Genomic DNA, 26076 nt, shown 5'->3' on the forward strand with positions numbered 1-26076 from the left:
TACACATGCTCTAAAATGGGATAGCTGCACCGGTTCGGGTGGCTACCATACAACTCCAAAAGCAAATTTTTTATATTCAGAAAAATAATAAAGTCAGATTCATGAGACTTGGCAGTCGTGTGCCCAATCATAGGTCAGACATACTTTTGAAGTTTTGGTGGAATTGCTTGATAGGTTCGAGTAGCTCCCATACAAGTCTAAAAGCTAATTTTAAATATTTTTGGAAAAATAATAAAGTGAGATTCATGAAACTTGGCACTTATGTGTCCAGTTATAGGTCAGACATATCTCCGTAAAGTTTCTATAGAATGGTGTCACAGGTTCGAGTAATTGCTATATACAACAACGAAAGGTGCAGGGTATAAATCAATCGGTTTGTTTTTTTATTATTATTAGTGTTTTCTTGAAAATGCAGATGTACAAAAGTTTTTATGCAAAATTGCATTTAAGTTTTATTTATCCGAGTATTTGACTTGACTATACAATCACACAATTTTTTTTTTTTCTTTTTAAAAATATGAATTTAAATATTAGTTAAAAAAAAAATTTGCTTTTTTTTTTTGAAACACAACGGAAAGAAAGTTAAACAGATAAAAAGTAATTTTGTTTTTTTTAGGTTTTTTCTTTTTTACTAAGATTGCTTTCATTGTATAGCTGGTATTTGTTCTCTATATATATATAGATATATACATATACATATATATATTATTATATACATTAATAATAGTATATAACTTAAACCACAGTTTAGTTTCATGAATGTTAAAACATAAGTTTGTGTTGTTTTTCTTTTTTTTTGTTCAAATTTTTTTTTTTTTAAATTTTTTTTTTTTTACCTTAAATCATTAAAAATAAATTAATTTTTACATTACAACTTTTGTTTTGTTTTTTTTTTTTTTAAAGTTTCCAAAAACTAAGCTTCGAATCAGGAACGTTTTTTTTTTTTGTTTCTTTTTTGAAAGTGAATTAATGCAAGGTGAGCAAAGATTTTTTATTTTTATTATTATTGCTTTCTGTTTTTTCATATAATAAGTATTAGATAGGCTTATAATATGGCGGCAGCATTTTACATTTATTGACAATATGGGTATATAATCGGAAAGTAATCGATGCAGGATTGATGAGAAATTATGTAAAAATCATGTATACGAGAATGCATCAATACGGTATAATATTTTAATTATTTGGTGTTTAAAAATGTAAAAAATATGCATCGTAAGCAAACGTTACGCTGAAAATTCTACATTAAAACTAAAATTTCTAAGTTACAACGTTAAAGAGTGTGCAAAAATTTTAGCTAAGCTTTTTTTTGTTTACGCAGTCTACAAATTCTGTAACTTTTATTTATAAACTATCGTTCGAAAATAGCATAAATGGTATTGTTTATGAATATATACTATTTTCCAATACTTTTCGACTTCAAATTCACTACAAAATAAGGAACTTTTAACAAGATTTGATGACTTAAAGAAAACTCACTTTAACACCCTTAAATATCCGAATATGTCATTTTGAAATTTAAAATTTTTTTTTTTTTGAATTTTAAATTAAAAAAGAAAAATAAATTTCATGAAGCAGTAACAAAATTTATACTAGAGTTCTGTTCTACATTTCTAACATTTCTTTATTGCAGATTGAATTTCCGAAAGCATTTAATTGCAGCCAATTATTTCTGAACAATCTACATTTTCAGTGTATGTAGCGTGAATTTTCGAATGTACTACAAGTTTTGAACTATTCTAGAACTGAATAAATAAAAACCCCCATCATATTAAATCTGTAGCTGTGTATCAATTTTGTATTAATGCAGGATTTTTTAAATGGAAGCTGAGAAGAAAATAATTTATCATTTTAAGTCAATAACTAATAAAATTAATATTATTTCTTTAAGCATGGTAAAAAAAAATTTCAGTTGTTACTAATTTTAATGCTTTTACACAAAATCTTTTCCAAACAAACGCCAAAAAACATATAAGATATTTAGAAATTGTCAAAATAATATTGCATATCGGCAAGGTACACGACTCACATCGGTTTAAGCATTAGCAACATTTTTTTTGCATTGATACTGCATTGATGCACATTTTTGATTAATTTCCGATTATATCGAATATTTCAAAATAAACTATTACATAATAAAATTTTTTCTATTACCCGTATTCTGGTTAGTCGTATCACATGAGATGATGGGATATTATTTGAAAGAATTTTGTTCTTCATTATACAATTTCAAATTTTGGTATTGATTTAATTCAGGAAATTACAATATTTTTGAATAACAATTTATTACGTCAAGTGATGCGACTAACAAAATATGGGTGTATACCTATACTTTTGACTAATTCACATATTATTTGTCACATCATATTTTTATTCGTCATATTTTTTTGCCGAATTTTGCAAACTTATAATCTGGATTGATTCTCATTATGTAATATCAAATTGTCATATTTACCAAATTTCTTGTATATAATAAGCCTTTCAATGTTGTGTTTATTATTGGCCCTTATTATATTTTATAGAAATACGCTTTATTATCGTATACGGTATGATCATGCAAAATGGATTTCATATGACCCTTATATATGAATTACTATTTTAAACTATATACACATATTATAATAGAATATCAAATTATTAAATTTTTTCTTATGATTTTTCTTTTTTTTTTCAATTTAGTATTAAAATAATTTGGTTTTATTCAGGCTAAGTTCTTACTAATTTTTGCTCTTTATTAATTTATAAAATTTTTAATTTAAAATATTTTATGATAAAATAACGTTCATGTCAAGGAATTAACGAAGGAGTTGATTAGACTAAAGGTCAGAAACATGTAGTACAATAATTATTAAAATAAATGCCACTGTTGATTGTTAAAAAGAGTTCGGAACTCTGTGTTAAAAAAAATGTGTGAATTAGACATAAGAAGATTAAAAATCTGGTTTTCGACAGTAGTTACAAAACTTAGATATTCCAACTATTAAAATTACTTTTTTTTTTTTTTTAAATTTAACTATAACATAAATAATTATTTTCCTAATTATGGAAGACTTATAAAATTTTATAGCCTTTTTAAAAAATTCCAACTAAATAAAAATTTACGATTTGAACTACTTTTTACTATAAAATATAAATTTTACAGTAATGTCATCATAGTACAATTATTATAAGCTTGAAAATCCTAAATATATGCAATTTTTTAATATATTGATTGTATATTTTTTGATGTATTGAAGTTTTCTAAATTAATTTTTAAGAGCTTATGTTTTTAGAATTTAATTTCAAAGTTTATGATTCAGTTGAATTCGGGAATTTAGGTTATATGAATTTGATAATATTTACCTACACTTAAATGTAACAATTATATTACAAATTACACTAATAATGATGATTTAATAATAATAGCTTTACCGCGTTTCTGCAAATGTTCTAGTTTTAACTTAATATTTTAGATTGTAATATGTATATATGATTAATGCAATAAACTGCTACTAAATCTGTTAAATTTTAAGATGTTAACTAGTAAATTTTTTGAAATTAGAATTGGATTTGTACGTTCGATAACATAAAATAGTTAGAAAATTGAGAAATTAAAAATAGAAAATGGATGATGATGTAATAAATCTATTAACAATAAAGAATTAATTAAAACTAAATATACTATTTATAACTAGATAAAATCTTTATAACAAATCAATTTTAATTTTTTTTATAATCCTAAAAATATATAGTAGAATAATGACAATTTCTTTTGAACTAAAACTTTAAAATTTATAAAAGTAATTCTTGCAATTTTAAAGGAAATTACAAGTTTTCATAAATTAATATATAAAGAGTTATTTAAGGGGTTTTTCGGTATTGCATGATGAGCTGCAAGTTTTAAATCAGAATTAAACGAAGAGCCTTTTTGCAATATTTGAAGTAAAACAAAGTCTGACGTTAATACTTTTGTGTGATGCGCAATTATGTCAGAATTAAAGTTAGCTGTCCGTTTAATTAATCAATTTCAAATAAAGAATTAAGACCGAAATTTTGTTTATACCTATGTTACCTAAAGCGCAGTCAAAATGACTGCATTGGGTATTGGAATTCTAAGCCAGTTTTTGGAGCTAAGAATAACAAATGTACTCGTATAAAACAATTTGTTTAAAATTAATTTTTAATATTTTTTATATTATTTACAGTTAAATAACAAGTTATTTATTAAATATTAAGGGCGCAAATTATATAAAATAAAGAATTTGTTAGAATAAGTATCACTGCATACGAAAAACAATTATTCAGCCACTGCATTTTATCTAATTAGAGTACGTTTGAATCGACAATTTATCATATACTTGCATGCCATTATGTAACAGTCATCAAAATAAATGTTATATAAATACAGAGCCGAACTGGTTATATAAGAAATTTACTCAATTCAATAATAAGTCATTTGATTATTTTAAATTTCATTAGCAATCAAAAGTAGACTGTTTTTGGGCAATATAGGTATAACACATATAAATACCAAAACTGAAGGAAGGGGGGGGTGGGGGGGTGGAGAGGTGAGTAGGTAACTACAATTATTAATGAACGCATTTTTTATGTTGCATAAAAAGTAATAAAATTTTATGAAATTATTGCATACATAATTTTTTTTTCTAATTGAAATTAAAACGCAGTCAAAATGACTTCCTTGGGCAATCTATAGTGTTAAAAAGAAATAGGACGGGAATTTATTTAAAATTTGTTGAAAATGCAACTATTTCAAGGTATAAATGGAAAAAAAATAAGATAAATTTCAAATTAACTTAAAAATTTAAATAATTTATTTTAGTAAATTTTTAATGTCCGATATTTTAATGTTAAAAATCACTTTACTTTTAAACTAAACTACAGAGCATGCTGGCAAATAATACTTCAAAATCGAACACTACAAATTTTTAGTTCTTTAATAAAAAACATCCTGTATATTATATCCAACAAAGAACTGAAATACCGGAAAAACCCTTAGGTTTAGCACAGAATCACGCGTGCTCATTGTATAACATTTTCAGAAAAAAACCTAAATTTATTTGTGTGAACAGTGAAATTTACTTGAAAATCTAATTATTAATAACTAAAACAACTAACATGACAACTCTTGATTAACAAAAATTAGTTCTAATATTTTAAATAAAAATTCTAATTCAAATGTATAAAAATGAAAATTTTGAATAATTTATAATATTAATTATAATTAAGAATATTTCTGAGATTTTATAAACATATTTTAATCAGTCTTCACTTAAATTTGGCTTTTGTTTTTTTATTAAATAAAATCGTAATAATTTAAAATAATATTTTTTTTTTTATTCTTATAATTTAATAATATTCAGAATTGCAATTAAATCTTTTGTATTTCAGAATGTTAATTAATTATTTAATCTTATTATATTAATAAAATAATGCTAAATATTTATTCTACTTATATAAATTTTGTTAAATGAATTAACAAAATTTCCCAGCTTTCGAATAGTGTAGTTAGCACATGTTTCACATGTGGGATCTATTACCTTTATATAAAACAAATTGTCTGTGATGAAAAAAATAGTGTTAAGATTTAGTGTGACGATAATGTCACTTTTAACTTTTATTGTTGTTTGGACTTTGCTGGTATATATTTGTACCAGGATCGAAATTGTTAACTCCACTCATGTATGTAGATAGCATTAAAATTTGAATAGAAATTACGAAGATGCCATTTCATTTATATTTTTTGGGATTATGAAAATTTTGTGGAATAAAATAGGTTTACTATTGAAATTTATAAGTAAATTATTTATGTAATTATTTAATTTTGAAAAGCTGTGTTGCCAATTCATAACATATTATCCTATGAAACTTAATTACTGGTAGAAATATACAAGTGATTATACAGTAGAACTATTGTGAATAATTATTATGTAATACAGTAGAACTAGTGTGAGGTTGCGAGTATTTTACTGATCTTTTTACATTATTTTCTTTATATATATGGTTTATATATTTACATATATATTTTACTTTGAAGCAATAACAACACATGTTTAGTATACATAAAAATTAATTTAGTATTGAAATTTGGCTATTTGGTTCTGATTAATAAAAGTCTACCGCATAGAGAGAGCAACTCTCATTTTCCTTTTATGATTTTTTTAAAAAGAAATTATAGAGTTTTTATGAAGAAAAAAAAAAATTATCACCGCCCTCTTATGTTTTAGATTATTTGCATCTGAAAATATCTAAGAAGATTATTATAAAAATACAGAAATTTTGGAGTATTATTTTGGTATTTGCAAAAATTGTGAAACGAGAGAGGTTTTTCACTTGAGAGATAAGATAAGAATTTGTTTTTAAAAATTTATAGAAATTTAATCGAAACAGACTTTGAAGATGAAGAAGAAAATATTAAGTGTTTTTAATAATTCAGTGCTAACTCAGAACCAATACAAAATATGATTCGCAAATAAAAACTGTATTAGAAACTGTAAAGAAACTGTAAAGAAAAATATTTGAAGTTTTCATCATAGCATAGCAGTATATAGTAGTACGAGTACAATTAATTATTACTTATTGTTATTGATTTTAAGATATTTTTAAATGCCTTTGACTGTTCATTTCCCTTATTATTATACGAAAAAAAAAATCAAGCAAACCAACAGGACCTACTTCAACAATAGTTTTATACTTAAAACAATAATTTCAATAGAAAATAAAATGAGAAACTAAAAAATTATTTCAATAGAAAACAAATTGAAAAAAAAAAAAAAAAAACATACGAATTATAACGAAGTTGGGCCGATTGAAGTATTTAGTAAAATTTTTTTTATTCCCATGCAGCAGCCTTATACTAACTAGAGTAGTGCTATGAGTCAACATTATAAATATTGTAATTTGTATTTGAAAAGACGAGGAAAAAAATTATTAACACGTGAATGATCGATCATAATTAAAAATTGGATCAATTATCAGGATCGGAGTTTAGCAATTGAGAGATCTGTTTTTTTTATGTTTATATATATATATATATATATATATAGTGAATTTAGTTGAAAGAAGATTTTATAATCAGATTAGAATACTATTACAGTCCGACTATAATTATAATATCGACATTATTAAATTTTGTAAAATTGCATATTTTTTGGGGCATTTTGGTAAATTGGAACACATTTTTTACATTGAGACTGTAAGTTTATGAAAACTTGTCCTTTTTTTTTATATTGCAATATCTATATATTGGTATATTGAAGAAAACATATATATGTATTTGAATGGGGGTAACAATGGGTTAAGAAATTTCTTACAATTATACTTGTGAATTCTAAGCCAGTTTTTGGAGCTTTTAATCGAATTTTCTCTTTTTTTTTTCAAGATTTTTAATTATTTTTTTTTATTATTAATATTTTTCTATTTTTTTTTTTTTTGTGTTTTTGTTTTTGAAATATAAAGTTATAAAATATAGACATTTTATGTTAAATAGTTTTAAAATGATTAACTTAAATTAAAATTTACAGTTAAAATTTTAAAAGTTGATGATAATTAACAATTATGTTTTTTATTTTTTTTTTTTCAGTTTTGAATTTATGGTAAACTAAATTTAATTTTGTGACTTATTGAATACATAGCTATTAATATGTAAGTCTGTATTTTTAATACTAGGCTCTAAGTTTTTGGTGAAAGTCATCGTATACATACGTGCGTATGTGTAAGAAACTTTCATTTTCTTTTACATATTTAAAATAAAATTTTAATTATAAAGCAAGTATGTAAGTATGTTTTGTTTTTATAAAAAAGACATTTGGTTTTTCTTTTAATCCTTTAATATCATCTAGTTATTTTGTAAGTTTTATTTTTGTTCTTTTTTTTCTTCTAATATCCTTAACTATTGTTACATGCAGATTTTTGTTTTTTTTTTTTCTTTTTAAAAATAATTATTTTTTATTTTCTTGTCTACAATAATATCTATATAATTATACATGTATATATATATATGCAAGTAGTAGGTATATATATATATATATATATGTTTATAAATAAATTTATATTATGCTATATTTTAGTTTATACATATTTATAATGTTATACATATATATTTATACTAGTATTTTTTTTTTTTTATTAAATATTATTACTATATTCAAAGAAAACTTTCCCGTGCTCCTTGACCTTCTGCTCCCAAAACAACACGTTGTGATGGTGGCTCACCATATTGACTATGATAAAAATCTTCTCTCATCATAATATTTAAATTTGAACAACGGAAGTATAATATCTCTTGGAACGGTTTACGGAAATCTCTATTTAATGTTGCATATATGATTGGATTTAATAGAGAATTAGCATAACCCAACCATAAAAATAATGATGATAAAGCTTCTGGAACATGATAATTTTCTCTTTCGACAAATGGTCTTATTAGAGCTAATATAAAAAATGGTAGCCAGCAAACCGTAAATGCTGACATTATAATACCTAAGGTTGTTGATGCTTTCCTTTCTTTAGCTAATTGAAACCTTAATTTTTTTTGATGTGGTGAACTTAATAAATTAGCTGCTCCACTACCAGAATTACCTATTTGTGATGGTTGTGTAATATTTGTTGTTGTTGTTGTTGTTGTTGATGTATTACGATAATTATCTCCACATCTTATATTTTCATTTATTTCTACTTTTTCAGCTGTTGTACCATTTAATGCATTTTCTAAACGTGTTTGAGCTCTTTTTTCTTCCATAACAATTCTTCTAGCTGCCTTAAATATTTGATAGTATACAAATAACATAACTGTTAATGGTATATAAAATGAACCTAATGTTGCATATATTTGATAACCAAAATTTTGACAAACAGTACATATTGGTTCACCATTTTCACCAACATGTTCATTTCCAAGTATTAATAATGGTGGTAATGATATACATGCAGCTGCTAACCATACTAAACCAACACATATCATCATACGTCTTGGTGTTCTTTTAACACCATATTCCAATGGTTTTGTAATTGCCCAATATCGATCAACTGATATAGCACATAAATTTAATATTGAAGCTGTACAACATAAAACATCAAATGAAACCCAAATATCACAAAATAATTGTCCGAAATTCCATTTTCTAAGAACTTCATATAGAAGAGCAGTTGGCATAACTAGAACAGCAACACATAAATCTGATACAGCTAAAGATACTAAAAGATAATTGCACGGTCTTCTTAATTTTCTAACAAGACATACAGCCACACATACAAGTACATTACCAATAACCGTGCCTAAAATAATTAACAATAAAATAATACTAACAGTTACGGTTTGAAAAGGAGAGAGATTAGTTTCGTCAGTTTGATCGGATTCCGTTGTTAATATTGTATAGTTTACATCAACGTTATTATTATAATTATTGCTAAAATTATTATTTAAATCCGTTTCAGTAAACTTTGGCAACTCATCTAAATAACTTTTATTTTGTGTGGTTGTACTAGATGAAAACAAGGAACTCTCATCAAAAAGTCTTATTTGATCTATCAACGTAGTTGTAAAATTATGAAGCAGTCTGGATGTAATAATTTCTTTTGATTGAAATGAATCCATACAAGCAGGATTTTGGTACGTAAAGGTATTTTCTTGTACTAAAAAACAACATCTTATGATCCCATCTCAAATGTTGTAAAAATTATTGATTCCATTTTAATATTTTTCTATAGCCTGGTTCTTACATTATTTCGTATATATTTTGCTAATATAATTTGAACACTTTAATTTTTTCCTATATAATTTATTTTAATTATTTATATTTATTTTTTAAATTTTAACATGCACGTATATCGTGTCTTATGAGCTTTATGTGCATCTTCTTTTCTCAATACAGTTGTTGTTCATTGTGTCTTAATGTGAATGCGGTAGTCTTGTTAAATATTAAAATAATTTTTTATTTGCTTAATGGAATTTGGAGGAACTATATGTAAAACTTTTATCAGCCGTATACGCATACATGAATTCAATTTTGAAGCTACATTACATTGGAAACGGATTGTCTGTGTTTCTGAAAAAATTGGAAAAAAATAATTGAATTAGTAAAAATCAAACCGTTAATATTATATTTTATAAAATAAAAACTATTATGCTAATATATTTGTGTAATTGTAAATTCAATAATATTTTTCACTAATTGTAGTGGATGACAATCGATTAATAAAAATTTCGGGTTTCAAACAGCCTTTTCAGGTAAATGCAATAATTTCGGAGAGATCCACAATTTTTTTTCGGAAATCATTCAGAAAATAAATCCCGCTAGGACTCAGACCTCAAAAAGTAAGAAAGAAAATTTAATTTAATATGGTTGACTGCCCTATTATATTAATGGAAAGGTCTTGACAAGCTCGACAGATAAATTTTGAAGGTTTTTTTCAGAAAATTTCTTTGGTCTTTAAATAGGAATTTATTTTTTTAAAAAATTTTCTATGTACTATACCTCAAGATTCATCTTATTGAAACCATAAATAATCATATTGGATACCAAAATAAAGTGTTAATAACATAGCTCAATATACAGCAGAATGCGCTCAATATACAGCAGAATGAGCCCAATGTGCAACTATATTGTATAACAGTAATTATTTGTGAACTTTTGTCTATAATAAAATATACAATTATTTTATAAAGTTTCACTTAAACGTCACTTATATTTTTAGATCATTTCGATAAATACTTAAAAATAAATTAGTTGTGGTGTATGAGGCTTTAATAAAAAGTGCATTTTAAACTGCAATTTGCCATTGAATAAGTTTCTTTTTAGTTAATAATAAAAAAAATTTTAGAAGGCAATGGTCCTTAGGAGAGTGGTTAATCTTATAATTTCGGAGTATGCTTATTAATTGAGTTAGTACGCAAATTAAATTTGAATTTGAAGTAGGTCAGTAATTTTGGCAAAACTTTATGAATAATTTTGAAAGAAAAGTGAATTTAGAATAAAAGAGTGCATTTGTAGTTCACGAGCATATGGTAAATCTCAAATGTGTATGCATACAACAACCTCCTACTTTTTTTAATCACTCAATAAGGAATGTAGAAAAAACCCTCTCATCTTGTGATATAACCTAAATTTGAAATACCGGCAATTCAGCTTATGATATTGTAATTGCTGAATAATGCATGAAAACGGTAAATTAATGAAATTTGCGAAACGCAATTACGTTCAAGATGTTCCAAAATCCAAAACGAATGTTGTTCAATAATATTACCTAATCTTTTTTCAAATTGGTTTAATAATATTTATAAATAATTTTTTTTTCAGAAAGTTCCAACTAAAACTCAGTTGCTTGCGAAAAACTTATGGTTATGTAAATATGTATTATCCTTATTGTAATTTAATAATCAAATAATTTCATGCAAAACTCTTAAAGCTGTTGCAACAAATTTCTATAAGTAATAAATCCATAAAAATTTTTTGTAAATGCCCCTTTAATAGTTTTATTTTTTTTAATATATTCATATAATTTGCAAATCTTTCAAGGTGTGATTATGATAATATCATTCATAATTTAGAGATTATTATTTGTAAGGTATTATAGATTTTCCGTTTCGTTTGTAATATCTTGTCATGCATATTTTTCCCAATTGCATGACATTTGCACAAATCCTTAGCCATAGTAAATGTCTTGCTGGTATGAAGCAGTGTAGAAATTCTCTCACAACTGATAGATTAATTCATTTGTAAGGTTATAGCAGTATTGGTCGGTCAATACCCACGTTATGGGTCATATTTTATTTTGGGAAATGAAAAATTTCCAATAATATAGAACAAATATATAGGTGTTCACTTTGATATTCCTCGCTATTTAAATATAATATAATGTTATAATATATTGTAACATTTGAGAGTTTATTATTACTCGCAATTGGGAGTTTCATAAAGGACCAATAATAAAAATTTAATGTAAAATAAGTAAAATGGCATTCGAAAAATATGAGTTTTGGTCATCTATCTTAATTTTCTATAAAGTTAAGTAGATAAATAATTTCTCTAAAATTATGAATATATTATAAGGACTTCTTCCAAAATTCAGATTTTATGCCAATTTGACTTATTCAGTAGCTCTGACATTACACACTTTTTATATTTTGCGAAGCGTCCTATAAATTTGATATCAAAATAAAAAATTAATTTATTCCTGAAATTTATGCAAATCATTTCAAATTTTTATATTTGCAAAAGTATACAAAATCTACAATACAAACATTTTCGCAGACACTTGAATATCTTTGAGTCAAATAATTTAAATTTTAAGTATATATGTATGTAGATATACTTAAGTTTTTTTTTTTTTGATAAAATTCCGTTTTTGCCCATAACTTTTATATGCTATAAAAAAATACAAAAAAATTTTTTTTACCGATGCAATACAATAAGGGAGCTTATGTGATGGAACCAAATTTTACATGTCGTGTTTTCGACGGAATGTATTTCTCTGTACTATAAGGGAGCGGAACTAAACTATTTTTAGAGAGATATCTGTCGGTCTGTCTGTAAGTCTGTTTATCTGTCTGTCAGTCTGTCTGTGCAAATCAGTATCTCAAGGTCGACTGGAGCGATTTTCACAAAAATTTATATCTGAGTTCTTATCGAGGATGAGATGGTTCGATTAACTCCCAGTTCTCTGGCATTGGATTTTCCTATGGGCAAAATTTACATTTTTGTACTTATTAAATTGAAATGATCTATTGTTTTTCTTGAAATTTAATATATGTATTCATATAGGGTGCTGAAACAATGAAAGTGTAAAGTTTTTGGGAACATCGGCGCTCGGAAACCCAACCTGGGACGGAATTTGCATTATTTACGATATATAAGGAAGTAGTTATCAAAATTTGTTGAAATTTAATATTTGAGATCTGCTCACTATTGAAAGTAACTCATGAAGCTCTGCTTAGAGCCAGATTCACATTTATCTAGGTAAGCTATCTAAAATCTTACTAGGGTTCTTAAAATTATAAAGAAGTATTTAATTTAATAATATTATACAGCATATTCGTTAAACTAGATAATAAACCTCGCGGTAAGTTATGTACTGATCGCATCAGATTTTTTGCTTTCAAATTATCAAGTTAAACATGTGGAGGGCAATTGTTGAAAGCCTTATAATCCTCATAATATGAAAATATTTTAAAATTTTAAACTTTACTAAATTTGCATTCTTGATTAATTCAATTTTTACTTTTAGTGTATTTTGACTCTTAAGTGAATTGGGTCAGTACCTTTTAATTTTTTTGTGTCCTCCTAATGAACTAAAAATTTAAAAAATTTTGAAAATCCTAGAAAATGTGATTTGCCCATAAGCCCTCGGATATTTTCTATTGGAAAACGTATATATATATTCATGCGTTTATATATTATGTATATGATATGTAAAAATTATGACATACTTGTGATTGAATAATTTATAAGTGAATAAACTGCAGCAATTTACATTAATTTTTCATTTTTGTCTCTTTATTTTAAAATAATGATTGCATTGCAAATTTTTTTGTGGATTTTGTACTTTATGAAACAAGATTATGTCGTTTTATATGTACATAATAAATTAATCGTGTATACATTATGTTATATATGAATAACTTGAAAAAGAGGAAGTTTATTAAAAATTTTCATTTGATTAATAAAATTAAAACGTCGTATAATGTTAAGGTTCTGGTAGTGGATATTCGTTATCACGTCTTGCTTTATATTTCGTATGTACTTGATAATGAATTCAAAAAAGAAAATTATTTAGGGGGGGGGAAAATTTTTTTTTATTCACACATAAATGCTATCATTAAATTTTCTTAAAATATTAAAAAATTATAAAAATTTTGAATATAAATTTAAATTTTATTATTCTTACCATCTACAGAAAACGCATGTTGTTAAATTTGGTTTTATTGTTTTTGAGAAAAAAATTAATATTAATTAAAGTAAATGAATGTATAAAGCCATATATAAAAGTAAATAGTCTTCGATGGGCTCAATGATTTTTTGGACGTGTTTCTGATACCCGGTCTTCTCTTAAATTTATAATTTAATTTAATGCGTTTGTGTAATGTAAGGAATTGTGTAAGAGATTACCATTATAATAAATGAGAGTAGTGGCCATAATTCCAATCTACTTTTGTTTTGATCGAATCAAAGAGACAACAAATATAGTAAGAATCACAAAATGATGAGCACTCCTATTTATAGACAAAACATCAAAAATTACGTTCATAGTTTTTTTTTTTTCCAAAATTTCAAATTTTTTGCTCATAAACTCTGATAAATAATTTAATTTTCATCATATAAGTTTAAAATATATAGGACAAGGTTACAAAATGGTTGAGTAATTAAGAAAAATGTGAAAGTTTAATTTTTGCCTACTATGGTACATGCACATATTCGCATTTTTGAAGTATAACACTTAATTATAATTTTAGGTATGTTGTGGAGACAAAATATAGCCTTGATTACATTTCATAAAAATTCGTTATTATACATACTATACTAATGGGTTAACTTTCAGCTTTCATTGTTCAATTTTCGAGAAATTTCGAGTTTAAAAAAAAAAAAAATCGTGACTTTGACCAGTTTTATCTTGAAAAATATGACTGAAATCTAATTGATTGAAAATCCGAATAAAGAGAGCAATCAATTATCTGTAAAAAAAAGTCCCCGATAGTTAGTTTATGTCGAATGGTTTCGAAACTATAAATATTTATTTATAAGCAGTAACAGTCAGTTTTTTTTCAAACAGACTGTAGCTCGAAAACGAGTATATGCAACATTTTTCCTGGAAATTGATCAAAAAATCATTTCTAAAAATATTTGCCATTTTATACGAAACACCTTGTATGTATAATGTACTTGTACATAATAATATAATATAAAACTAAAAATGCTATTAATTAAGGCATAAAATATTTGAAAATCTAATAAAAAAAAAAAATTACTTTTGATAAAAATTTAATTGCGGTTTTATAATATTTCGAAATTATATTGTATAAGAGTATAGATTAGTTTTTTCAGAAATAAAAATTTTTTTTTCTGGAACTGTACAACATTTAATGATAACTTATTATAAAATTTTCCTGATATATTCATATTGTCCAATAGGTAAAGCAATCCAAAGGTATGGAAACTCACCCTACATAAATTGTTTCACAAAATCACAATTAAATTGATAATTTTAAAATAGCATATTTGGTAGACGCAAATTAAAAAATATTTGTTTCACATTAAATTTAAAAATAATTTATAAAATAATTTTAATTATTTCCGAATAATTAATTTAATTACATTTACAAAACTTTCTAATTAATTATTAAGTTTTTGTGAATTTTCACTAAATATAAAAGAAACTTAAAACTTTTATACAATTTGATTTTGTTTTAAAACTTCAAATTATAAAAAATATAAAATTTCTGTGCCAACAAACAAGGTTAGACTAAAATGATTTTATTGTTATGGAGCAAAAATTTTGTGTTCTCATACAAAAAATTATACTCGTATACGATAATTTCTTTTTTAAAAAAATATTATTATTAAAAGTTAGGTAAAGTTCAAAATATTTATTTAGCATGTCAATCAAATTTCATCTCGTAATAATTATGAAAGAATATTATATTATAAATGTGTATACTTGTGTGTATGCTTGTAAATATCTAAATATAGAAAAATGTCACTTGGTGCTTTATTTACGTACTAGAATCTGTCAATTGTTTTAGATAGATTTTTAGAGAAATTTCATTGTGTATGGCATATTGCCAAAGAAAATTTTGAATTTTTTACTTTACAAAGGAATTGAAATTGACAAAATGATCCAGAAATATAGAATATTGACAAATTATATGTAGGTATATATGGAAAGTGTGATTATGTTTTATGAAAATTTTTTTTTTATTTTTGAAGAGCAAATTTTTCGTTAATTTTAATTCTATTAATATTAATTATTTAATTTAAGAAAAAAACATAAATATTGAAATGAATAAGAAACGAATTGAATCGAAAATTAGCGGAGGTAGTTAACGGATCAGAAAAATTAGAGTGTTTAGCAAATTAAAATAAAATTAAAACAATTTGCTACTTTCCAGTACATGTATTGTCTAATTTAGCAAAAAAATGTTGAGCACACCTTGTAAATTTTGAGAACTCTATAGTAAGCCTCTAGTCAACAGATCTAGAAAAATGTAAATTTTGCTCATATAGTAGAGATTCATACCATCCGACGACCAGAGCGTCTTTATGTCATCCGAATTTTCAGTCAGTTTAAGTACCAAATAGAACTCAAATATTAAATTACAAGAAATTTTTCAAAATTCACTTATTTAATTCCTCATAAATATGGTAAAAAATGTTAAATCGGCCTGTAGCTCGGCTTCCGAACGCTGGCATTTCCAAAAAAATTTACAAATTCATTATTTTAATATTTTGAATTTAAATATTAAATTTCAAGGAATTTAGTGCTATCAAATTTTCCTTTATTGGAATGCGGTGGATAAAAATGAGAGCATTTGATTCTGTTAATGGTCCAATGTATTATAATTATAAGTGAACAACATAAACATTCTTATATAGTAAAAATATTGCTATGGGAACTATTAACATATACAAAGAATATTATGATTTTAGGTCTCATTTATGTAATCAGTGAATATTAGAAAGCATAATTTTTAAATTTATTATTTTTTATTTTGTAATGTTTTAATTATTAATACAAAAAGAATTGAAATATACATATAATGTTAAATAATTAAAATATGTATTTAAATTGTATTTGTGCCTATATACAGGGTGTGCAAGACTTCAAGATGTATTCCCAAAATAGAATGATGCAATGGGTTTGGGTTAAGACTAGACGAACAAAAAATAATGATTGAAATTTTCTTTTTTTTTTTTTTCGTACTCGAATTATATTTAAAACTGAAATTTCATGCACTGATTTTTCTAAAAACTGTCCAATTTCTATATTTTTAGCTGAGGCAGACATTCAATTTTTAGTTGGGCAATTATTCCATTGCTTATTCGTATTCCATGAGTTTATATTTAAATGCGCCTGATCAATGGTGCAGTGGTTATTGCACTGGTCCTTTAACAGAAAGGTCTCGGGTTCAAAGCCCAGTCAGGTCAATATAAAAAATTATATTCAATATTTATAGCTTTATACACAATTATGTTATACATATTGTGCATATCAACTATTTGCCATATTTCAATAATATTCAATATTAAAAAATTCAGCAAAATAAAATAGTAAATATCAATAACCTTTAAATATCTAATATAAAACTACGGTAGGCTCGTCACCTACCTGGCAAATTCAAAGACGTAAGAAACTGGTGTTCATGATTATCTACAGTATCGCGCACCAGCCCTATGCTCCTCCCAGGAGCGAAGTAGGAATAAAAAAAAAAAGTATTCAAGTGCGCATACATGCAGGTGTACGTTCGTATGCAATTAAGCAATCAAACTGCTAATTACTTTTTTTTCAAACTGATTGCAATTTTTAATTAACGCAACCGATTTGAGTTGACGCAATAGTTAAGGTAACGCAACCGATTTAAATAGACGCGATTTTACAATCAAGCAGTGATTGTAAATTTAAAAATTGTATGTCTGCCTATACCTTTAGTCTATTTCTTGAGTACTCTCTTTGAATCGTGCACACCTTGCATAATAAATTTCATACAAAATCAATGTAATTTATTATATAATTATCTGCTTTGTATTTTTTTCCATCATATTGGAAACTTCAATTATTAAACTGTTACATTGCGTAATGTAAAATTTTATCCCGTAAATCCCAATTAAATTAAGATGTCTATTACAGGCAATCATTATTTTGTATTTTTGAAATATGTATAAAAAAATATAACATTAAATTTCATTTTTTGCAATGATGGAATCAAAATAGACATTTCGAATTCGAAAACATAATAAAATTACATATGTATATACTCGTACATCATCATAAATGAAGGTTATAAAATGGTTTTTTAATAAAATTTTTTAACAAATAATTAGCTCAATCATGATTATCAAATTTGTAACAGAAAAAAGTTAAAAAACAAAATATTATTAATAAATATAAGAATAATGTGCTTATTATTTTTACTTTTTCTCCACCCATTTTAAGGTCGAAATTTACTGTTTCAAAGCCAAATGCTTAATTTTATTGTAAGAACAAACATTTTTTCTATTAAATCCCTATAAAAATTAATTTAAATTTCTAAGAATTTTATGAAAGAGATAAAACAATCTTCATTTAATCAAAACAAAACGGAGTTAAAATTGACGGCACGCAACATCATAGTCAATAGCTCATTTTTACTATAACCCGTACTGTTATGACTGACATTGAAAAGCTCTACTGACCTAAAGTTGTTCGAATTCTCCCTGAAAGATCATGTGGATCCAACAAAAATAGCGAAATATCAGAGAACCTTACTTCAAGTTGATGAATAAAAACCACTTCAGTGATTATCATACGAGAGTACAACTTTTGCAAGTCTAATAAGAAAGAAATCAATAAATTTTAGCATTTCAATTTTGTTGCTATATTTAAGGTAAATGTGCTACTTTACAAATCATTTGTTTGACTTAAAATTTAATTTTTGACGCTTATTTAATTTTCATTTATGTGATGACTAAAATAAACTTAAATTACAATTTTAAATTGCATACTCCAATTGATTTACAAAAATATAATTTCATATTATTTTTGATGAACGATCTTTTAATAAAGCTATATCATGCTTCATATGTATAACAATTTAAATAATAAAAGGTATAATATAGAATAAAAATTTATATCGAAAATTATAAAATCCTTGATGGAAAATTTTTTACTAGGTATGCTTCCTTCTTTATGAAATTCCAAAACTGTTAATAATTTTAACATTCTTATTAAATGTTACTATTTTTAAGAAAACTTAACAGATTAACTGAAAATTTAATGTATAAAGCTTTGCCTGACATAACGAGAATGAAAATCAGATACATATTAGAAAAAACTAAACATAGCATCTCTGAAATTTCAAATATGTATGAATTCATGTTGTTATAAGCTATGTACTAATAAATTTTTAAAGAAATATCAAGGCTTTGAAATTGAACTTTCAATAAAAATATTAAAATTCTGTGTTTTAATCAAAATTACGGTTCTTAAAAATTTCAACGGTGGGTCTCAAGTAAATGTTGTGATTAAAAATTAATAAAAGTTGATAACTGCAGCACTTAAAATTAATAAAAATTTAAAATAGTGACAATTTTTTTTATATTTTATTAGGGACCTTGAAATCTTAACATAGAAATGGTGTTTTTGTGCTTTAACTTCAGTATCATGAGAGATTTTTTGACATTTAGTGACTAAGATTTCGTATAAAATTATCGGGTTTAAGAAAACTAAAAAAAATTAAAAAAAAAAAAATTAAAAATTTGATTTTTTCTAAAATTGTTTTATAACATTTTGTAAAATTATAATTCTGCATAATTTATCATTAATTATAATTAATACAATTTCGAAAATCCTTTGAAATCATTAAATTTTATTTGCTATATGAATCTTTACTCGGAAAATTTATTTATATTATTTACTATAGATCAATATTCTTGATAATAGTAAAATAATGGTAAAATTTAATTTTAAAATATATAAAATTCCTTTATACATTAAATTAATAAAATATTTTATTCTATAATAAATAATTTTTAAATTTCAGTATTAATAATTGAAATTGGAATTTTATGTGAAATCGAAAATATTTTGATTTAATTGAACATGATTTTATTATCTGAAAATTTAATTAAAATTTATCAAATAGTTTTACATGGTTTGTATGTATGATGGACTCATTTTGAAAATATTCAACTAGAAAAAAATATACATATAGCTGAATATGGTGTTAACTTGATTTTAAATAATTTTAATGAAATTTTTATAAAAAAAAAGGAATAGAATTTTTTTCCAATGTTTAACAAAAAAAAAATTTTTGTTTTTGCTTACTTTTATTTTTCAACTACAACTTTTCAATTTAATTAACAAAAAGGTGTCATGTAAAAGAAATTAAATTGTATCATAGGGGAATTATAAGGTCGATGCCATGGGAAATTTGATTTTATTCAAAAATCTTTCATAATAATTTTAAAAAATTGTTTTTTCTTTTAAATTAAATTTTTTCAGTAATTTTACAAAAATTTTTATAAAATTGTGTTTAAATTTTAATTCATCCTCAATATTGATTTTCTATATTTAGCAATATTGTTGAACAAATTAAAAAAATGAGGATTCTATTGCACATTTTTCCAATGTAAAATGTAGTAACAAAAAAAAATTATGCGAAAATTGTTACCTAAAAATTATTAGATGGGAATTTTTTTTTAGTCAAAGCCGTCCCAATACTAAAATAAATTCGCTGACAGTTATATTAAAATAAACCCGTTACCGTGAGTCATATACCACCGGGTAGACAGTTGAAAATAAGTAAAGTTTTTGTTCGGAACATAGTCTTAAAGCGGAACCTTTTCAGATATACAGGGATTTTCGAAATTTTGACGAAATTTTTCACTTATAACTTCCGTTCTAAAAGAGATAAAAGTTTGGAACAAAGAATTTTCGAAAGAGCTATTTGGTGTTACATGTTTTTTCGAAAATAACTTGAACTTGTAAAGTTCATTACAATTCTCCTAAAAAAATAACTCATAAAGTTCATAATTAATTTTTTTAAGTTTATACATTTTAATAAAGTCTTTAACATCTTGAAATTTAAATGGTTTTTTTACTTTATCCCTCGCACCATAATAGATTTTTTAATGACATAAATTGAAACTTAATGTGTTGGGTAAAATTCTGTAGAAAGAATTTTAGAATTTTCAAAAAATTTCATAAGAATTTGGCGGGACACAAAAAAAATTAAAGAAGAGGAAAATTGATATTTTTATAAAATTCGACTGTTTATATTTCCGAAAAAGCATATAAAAATAAAAAAATGCGCTCTTCTTTGTTTTAAAACTTCTAAATAGTAGTGTTTAAAAACTGTTTGTTCGAAGCTTCTAACTTTTTTAAAATGGAAGTTATAAGCAAAAAACTAAGTAGGTATGTCAAAATTTCGCCAAATTTTCTTAAAATCCCTATAGCTTCGAAAAGATTCCGATTTGACACTATATGTTCCGAACAAAAATTTTATTCATTTTACACTCAGTTTTACTATCTTCTTGATTATATGAATCATAATTTGTTACTGAATCACCCTGCATATTGTGTTTCGTTTCTAAGTAGACTGTTATATACCATTGCATAAGCTATCAAAAGTACTTGTATTGTACTGTGTACTTGTAGATACTTGATTAAATATATTTTAGAAAGCTCAGATAATGGGCTTGTGTAATGAATATCTATATTAGCTATAATATTTTTGGATTTCGCATATGTTCCACTTACGAATAGAGGGTTTCACAAATAACTTGACCATAATATTAGACACTATATTTAAATTATATAGTTTTGAAATTTAGGCCAAATGAATAAAGACTAATAAGACAATTATGTACTGCCTATTTACTCTTAACACAGAAGTTCACCCGGTAACTTCTCCCTACACTGTAAAATCTTTCTAATTAAAGTCTATTTTTAAAGTTGAATTGAAATAAATCCTTGATATTATGTGAAAAATGAAGAGATTTTTTTCATTTTTTAATTATATTTTTAATTTGAATTTTATTCAATAAAAAATTGGTCCCCAGTAAAAAGATATTGAATACCATTTACCCAGAATTTTCTTTTAAAATTAAACGTAATACAATTGAACATATTAAATGACATTTTTTTTTTTGAAATTTTTTATTAAATTAATTTTTTAATTTTTTTTTTACCTATTTTTTCGATTTCTTTCTTTATAGATAACTTTTTCATTTTATCGAATGCATTGCATATAAGAATGGAGGCTGTATTAGCACCCAATTTCGCGTGTCAAATTTTCACCGGGAATAAAGTTCTCACTAATAGAGAAGCATAAATAATGACAATGTAACAAATCAACTTGTTTGACAAAGAAATCAGGTGGCAACAAATGAGATTTTACTACTCATCGAATTAACATTTGTACATTGCGTTATTAACAAATTTCCCAGAAATTTACAGAAATTTAATTTTTTAACTTTGGATTTTAAAACAATGAAGGAGTAAATGTTTAAAATATCAGAGTTTGTGAATTGAACTTTTAGTAAAGGGGTCCATTTTACATCTTTTACCATATCTTACGAATTAATTAATGGATTTTCTTGATATTGAATATTTTACTTCTGTTTGCTATTAAAATTAACCTTTCAAGAAATTCGGATATCATGAAGTGAACCTATTCTAAGAGAACTATTTCTATTATATTAAGTATGTTAACTGAAGGATTAGTACAGAAATGTTCAAGGCAAATTTTCATAATCTTATGCAATACTTTCGCTAAATTTACATTGTGATCGGTAATGTGCTTCTCATATCAGATTTATTAATTTGGCTTCGCATTACTCCTACAGATATGCAATGCAGATAACATTTTTTTTTTCTAATTAATTACAATCATAAAATTAAAATTCATTTGATGAACTTTATAATTTATATATATAAAAAAATCTACTGATTACTTAATTAAATAAATCAGAGAAAAAATAGAGAAATTAAATTAAAATCAAGTTTATAGATAAAAGAATATGAAAGGTATATGTTGTAGACTTATTAAATATCCTTTGGCTAAAAAACTAGAAAAATATGTTTTAGCACATTTTCTCTAAGTATTTTTTTTCCATTTTAATTGAATTTAATACAAGTTAAGGGTAAAGAATGCTTATGTATGTATTTAAACAAATACAAATAAAAAAGAAATTTTTTTTTATTTCCATGTCTATTTCTGTGGGAAAAAAAAAATCGGTTCATTATTAATTAAGAGTATAACTTGTAATTCAATTCAAAGTTGTACTTAAAAGAGGAAGAGAGAGAGAAAAAGAAACTTAAACTAAGCAAATAATTTCAAATGGTTTTCGTTTTTAGCACTTTTCCAAAAAATTTTTGAAAAAAAGTGCTTATTCACTCTGTCCATATGTTGAACCATATACATTTTTCAAATTTTACAAATGCAGAAAAGTAGTGGGATGCTTCTTATATCATGGCATACTATACTTGAACTTTAAAAAGACAAAATGGCCGTTAAAATTTACCGTTACATAAAATCCGAAGAAATTTTTTTTCCATCTCCACCCCCTCTCAAATTGTAGCCTCTTGAAATTTGCATTTTTGACGTTTTATATTTCCGAAACCGCAAGCTTTTTCAAATTTCTATAAACGCAGAAAGGTAACGGTGAATTTCATTACATTAAAAAATATAATTATTTTTCTTAAGTCATACAATTAACCCTTAAAATCGAGTACTATATTAACCCCTCTTAAAATTAATTTTTGCTTTATTTCAAAGACTGCACTTATATGCATCATCCTAAATATATGCAATCTTAGAAATAGTTTCGTTTATGAATGAAAATAATTTTAATAGTTTTGTAGGTATACATCGATTGTTTTGCAAAGCAATATTTTCACTTGCTGAAGGGAAAACTGCTACTCGTATAACACAAACCATTGGTTTGACCCAACTTTTTATTTTTACTGGCATCCCTTTTAATTTTGTTTATGACCATTAAATTGATCATAAATGAACTACATACACACATACTCTCTATAGAATTAGAAAATTTTAATGAATTTAGTTTTTTATTTTTATTTTGGAATATCTTTCCAAAATTATGGTGTATAATACTTTAATTTTATATACTATGTTTTCGTCCCTTTTGATCTTTTGAACGTTTATACAACAAATTTTCTGTTCGTTAAATATTAATCCTTATATACGTATATAAAAAAATTCCTTTTATGCAGTGATAATACTTTGATGGCATTATCTGAGTTCTTTTTTTGTACAACTCGTAAAACAACATTAAGGTAATTATAAAAATTTTGTTTGAAATTAATAATTTCTTTTTATCAAAGATGAGATTTGTTTTATATTTTATTCCATTATTTTTAGTAATTGAAACAAAAAAATTGATAGTAATTCCCCGTCTGTACCTGTGTTTATTTACAAAATTAAAAACAAGAAACTAAAATTTAATGCATTTAAATGGAAAATCTATTTCTTTAGAAGAAAATTTTTATCTACCTCATTCCGTCTTAAAATTATGCTTCTTTCCCAAAATTTTAATTTCTTTGGTTTTTGTAGCTTATTATGTCGAAACCCTTACCATTTTTTAAATTTTAAAAATGAAAACAACATGCAGGTAAACGTTACATTCGTAAAAATAGCCATTGATAAATTAAATACTAAATTCTGAAAAAATGAGAAGAAAAACAGTTTCTTAAAAAAAATGCTTCACTTTGGGAATGTTCTATTTTACAAGCCTTCTCCGGTTTGATCTGAATTCATATCAATGATTTTTGGTTTTCTTTTGTTTAAAAAAAATTTCTATATAGTTTTTGGCGTACCTTAGTATATACAATATTATATGTATAATCTTCCACTCAAAATATTCCATTATGGACCTTTTTATTTAAAGTGAACTAAAGAAATTTACAAAAAAAAAAAAAAATAAAAATTATTGTCTTTTACAAATCAGAAAATCAAGAGAGATAATTAGTTTTCTGTTAGAAAAAATCTCAGACTTTCAATATTTTTGTACATAATTTTTTGTACACTAAAATGCTAAATTTTGATAAAATACTTTTGTATATCACTAAATAAATTGAACGAGGTGGACACAACACTCGAAGGATCCAGATGATTGAAACTAAAATATAGGAGGTCCTCCCTAATTAACGTAACGAAAGTGAATAAAATGTGAAGCGTCATTTAACCTCCGCATATCAGAATCTGCATAACGTGCTCTACGATTTCCTTATATTATGAAAGTGTCTGTGCACTGCCAAGCTCCCTGTTAGACATTTTTTTATTTGGGGGGGCTATAATTAGCTTAAAACATATCTATTGATTTTCAAAGAACGTATATATGGCATTTTATTTTTTAAAAGATTTCCTCTTCAACTTAGAGCCTTCAATTTCAAAACAAATTATTTGTTAATTTATAAATTAAATAAATTATATATAATTATAATTTAAGTAAAATTTTATTAGTTAGTGCAACAGTGAAAGAAAATATTAAAATATTGAAAGAATTCCATTTTCTTAAGGAATTTCCATTAAAGTTCCTCACTAAATTCCATATAAAAACGAATCGTCCACAAGTGTTTCATCTACATATTTTATAAGTTAAAAATTTTTATTTTACGATTAAAAATTTCATTTATTAATTTTAATTTTGAACACATTTACACATTTCTAAACAATTTAACATAATCCATTTCGCATATATGCCAAAATAAACTGAGATTTCTAAAAATGAACTTTGTAATGAGAGAAAAAAAAATTTTTTTCTTTCCCTATTTTTTAATTCTCTGTACTTTTGAAATGTAAATTAGGGAAATCTTTTGAAAAAGAAATTTTTTTACAAAGAGGAGAAAATTTTTTAATGTTAAGAATTTTTATCCTTTGAAATTTTGAATTTTTTTTTTTTGCTTTTTTTTTGTGAAAAGAAGAAAAGGATTAAGCATAAAAAAAATGATGTATTAACTTGTCATAACCGTAACTGTATTATAGTATACATATTGCGCTTATTTAAAAATTACAATATTAGTATGTTTAACTATATACATAAAGCAATTTACGCACACACTCATAAATATTTCACTGTATAAAGGTATCTAGGTTTGTTGCGTGCAAAGGACTATCAGTCTTACAAGCCCAATTTCATATTGATTAGGATGGTTTTTTTTAAATCAACGACAGATTTCGCAGGTCACTTTTTTAGTAATTTTCTCATCTTATCCAATAGAGACTCTACGGGGGAGAGATTGGGGCTACTGGATGGTTATGGAAGTAAGGAAGTGTTTTGTTGTGCTACCCGTTGCTTATTATTTTCGATGTATGGCATGTAACACCATCTGGATGAAAAATAAAGTTACCGTTACAATTTTGTAACG

The 26076-nt window shown here is 24.7% G+C and overlaps 1 protein-coding gene across 1 annotated transcript in view; it reads right to left on the minus strand.

The window, feature by feature from the left end:
* Positions 1–7579: 7579 nt before the first annotated feature.
* LOC129609530 (5-hydroxytryptamine receptor 1-like) overlaps positions 7580–26076 on the minus strand; it is a 31895-nt gene continuing 13398 nt past the window's right edge. The window contains exon 2 of the mRNA XM_055521495.1: positions 7580–10043. Coding sequence (XP_055377470.1) covers positions 8144–9592 — 1449 coding nt within the window. The 5' untranslated portion in view covers positions 9593–10043 and the 3' untranslated portion in view covers positions 7580–8143. The remainder of the gene's footprint in view (positions 10044–26076) is intronic.

The sequence above is a fragment of the Condylostylus longicornis genome, unplaced genomic scaffold, assembly GCF_029603195.1.
Source record: "Condylostylus longicornis isolate FDR11 unplaced genomic scaffold, ASM2960319v2 ptg000040l, whole genome shotgun sequence".
Lineage (NCBI taxonomy): Eukaryota > Metazoa > Arthropoda > Insecta > Diptera > Dolichopodidae > Condylostylus > Condylostylus longicornis.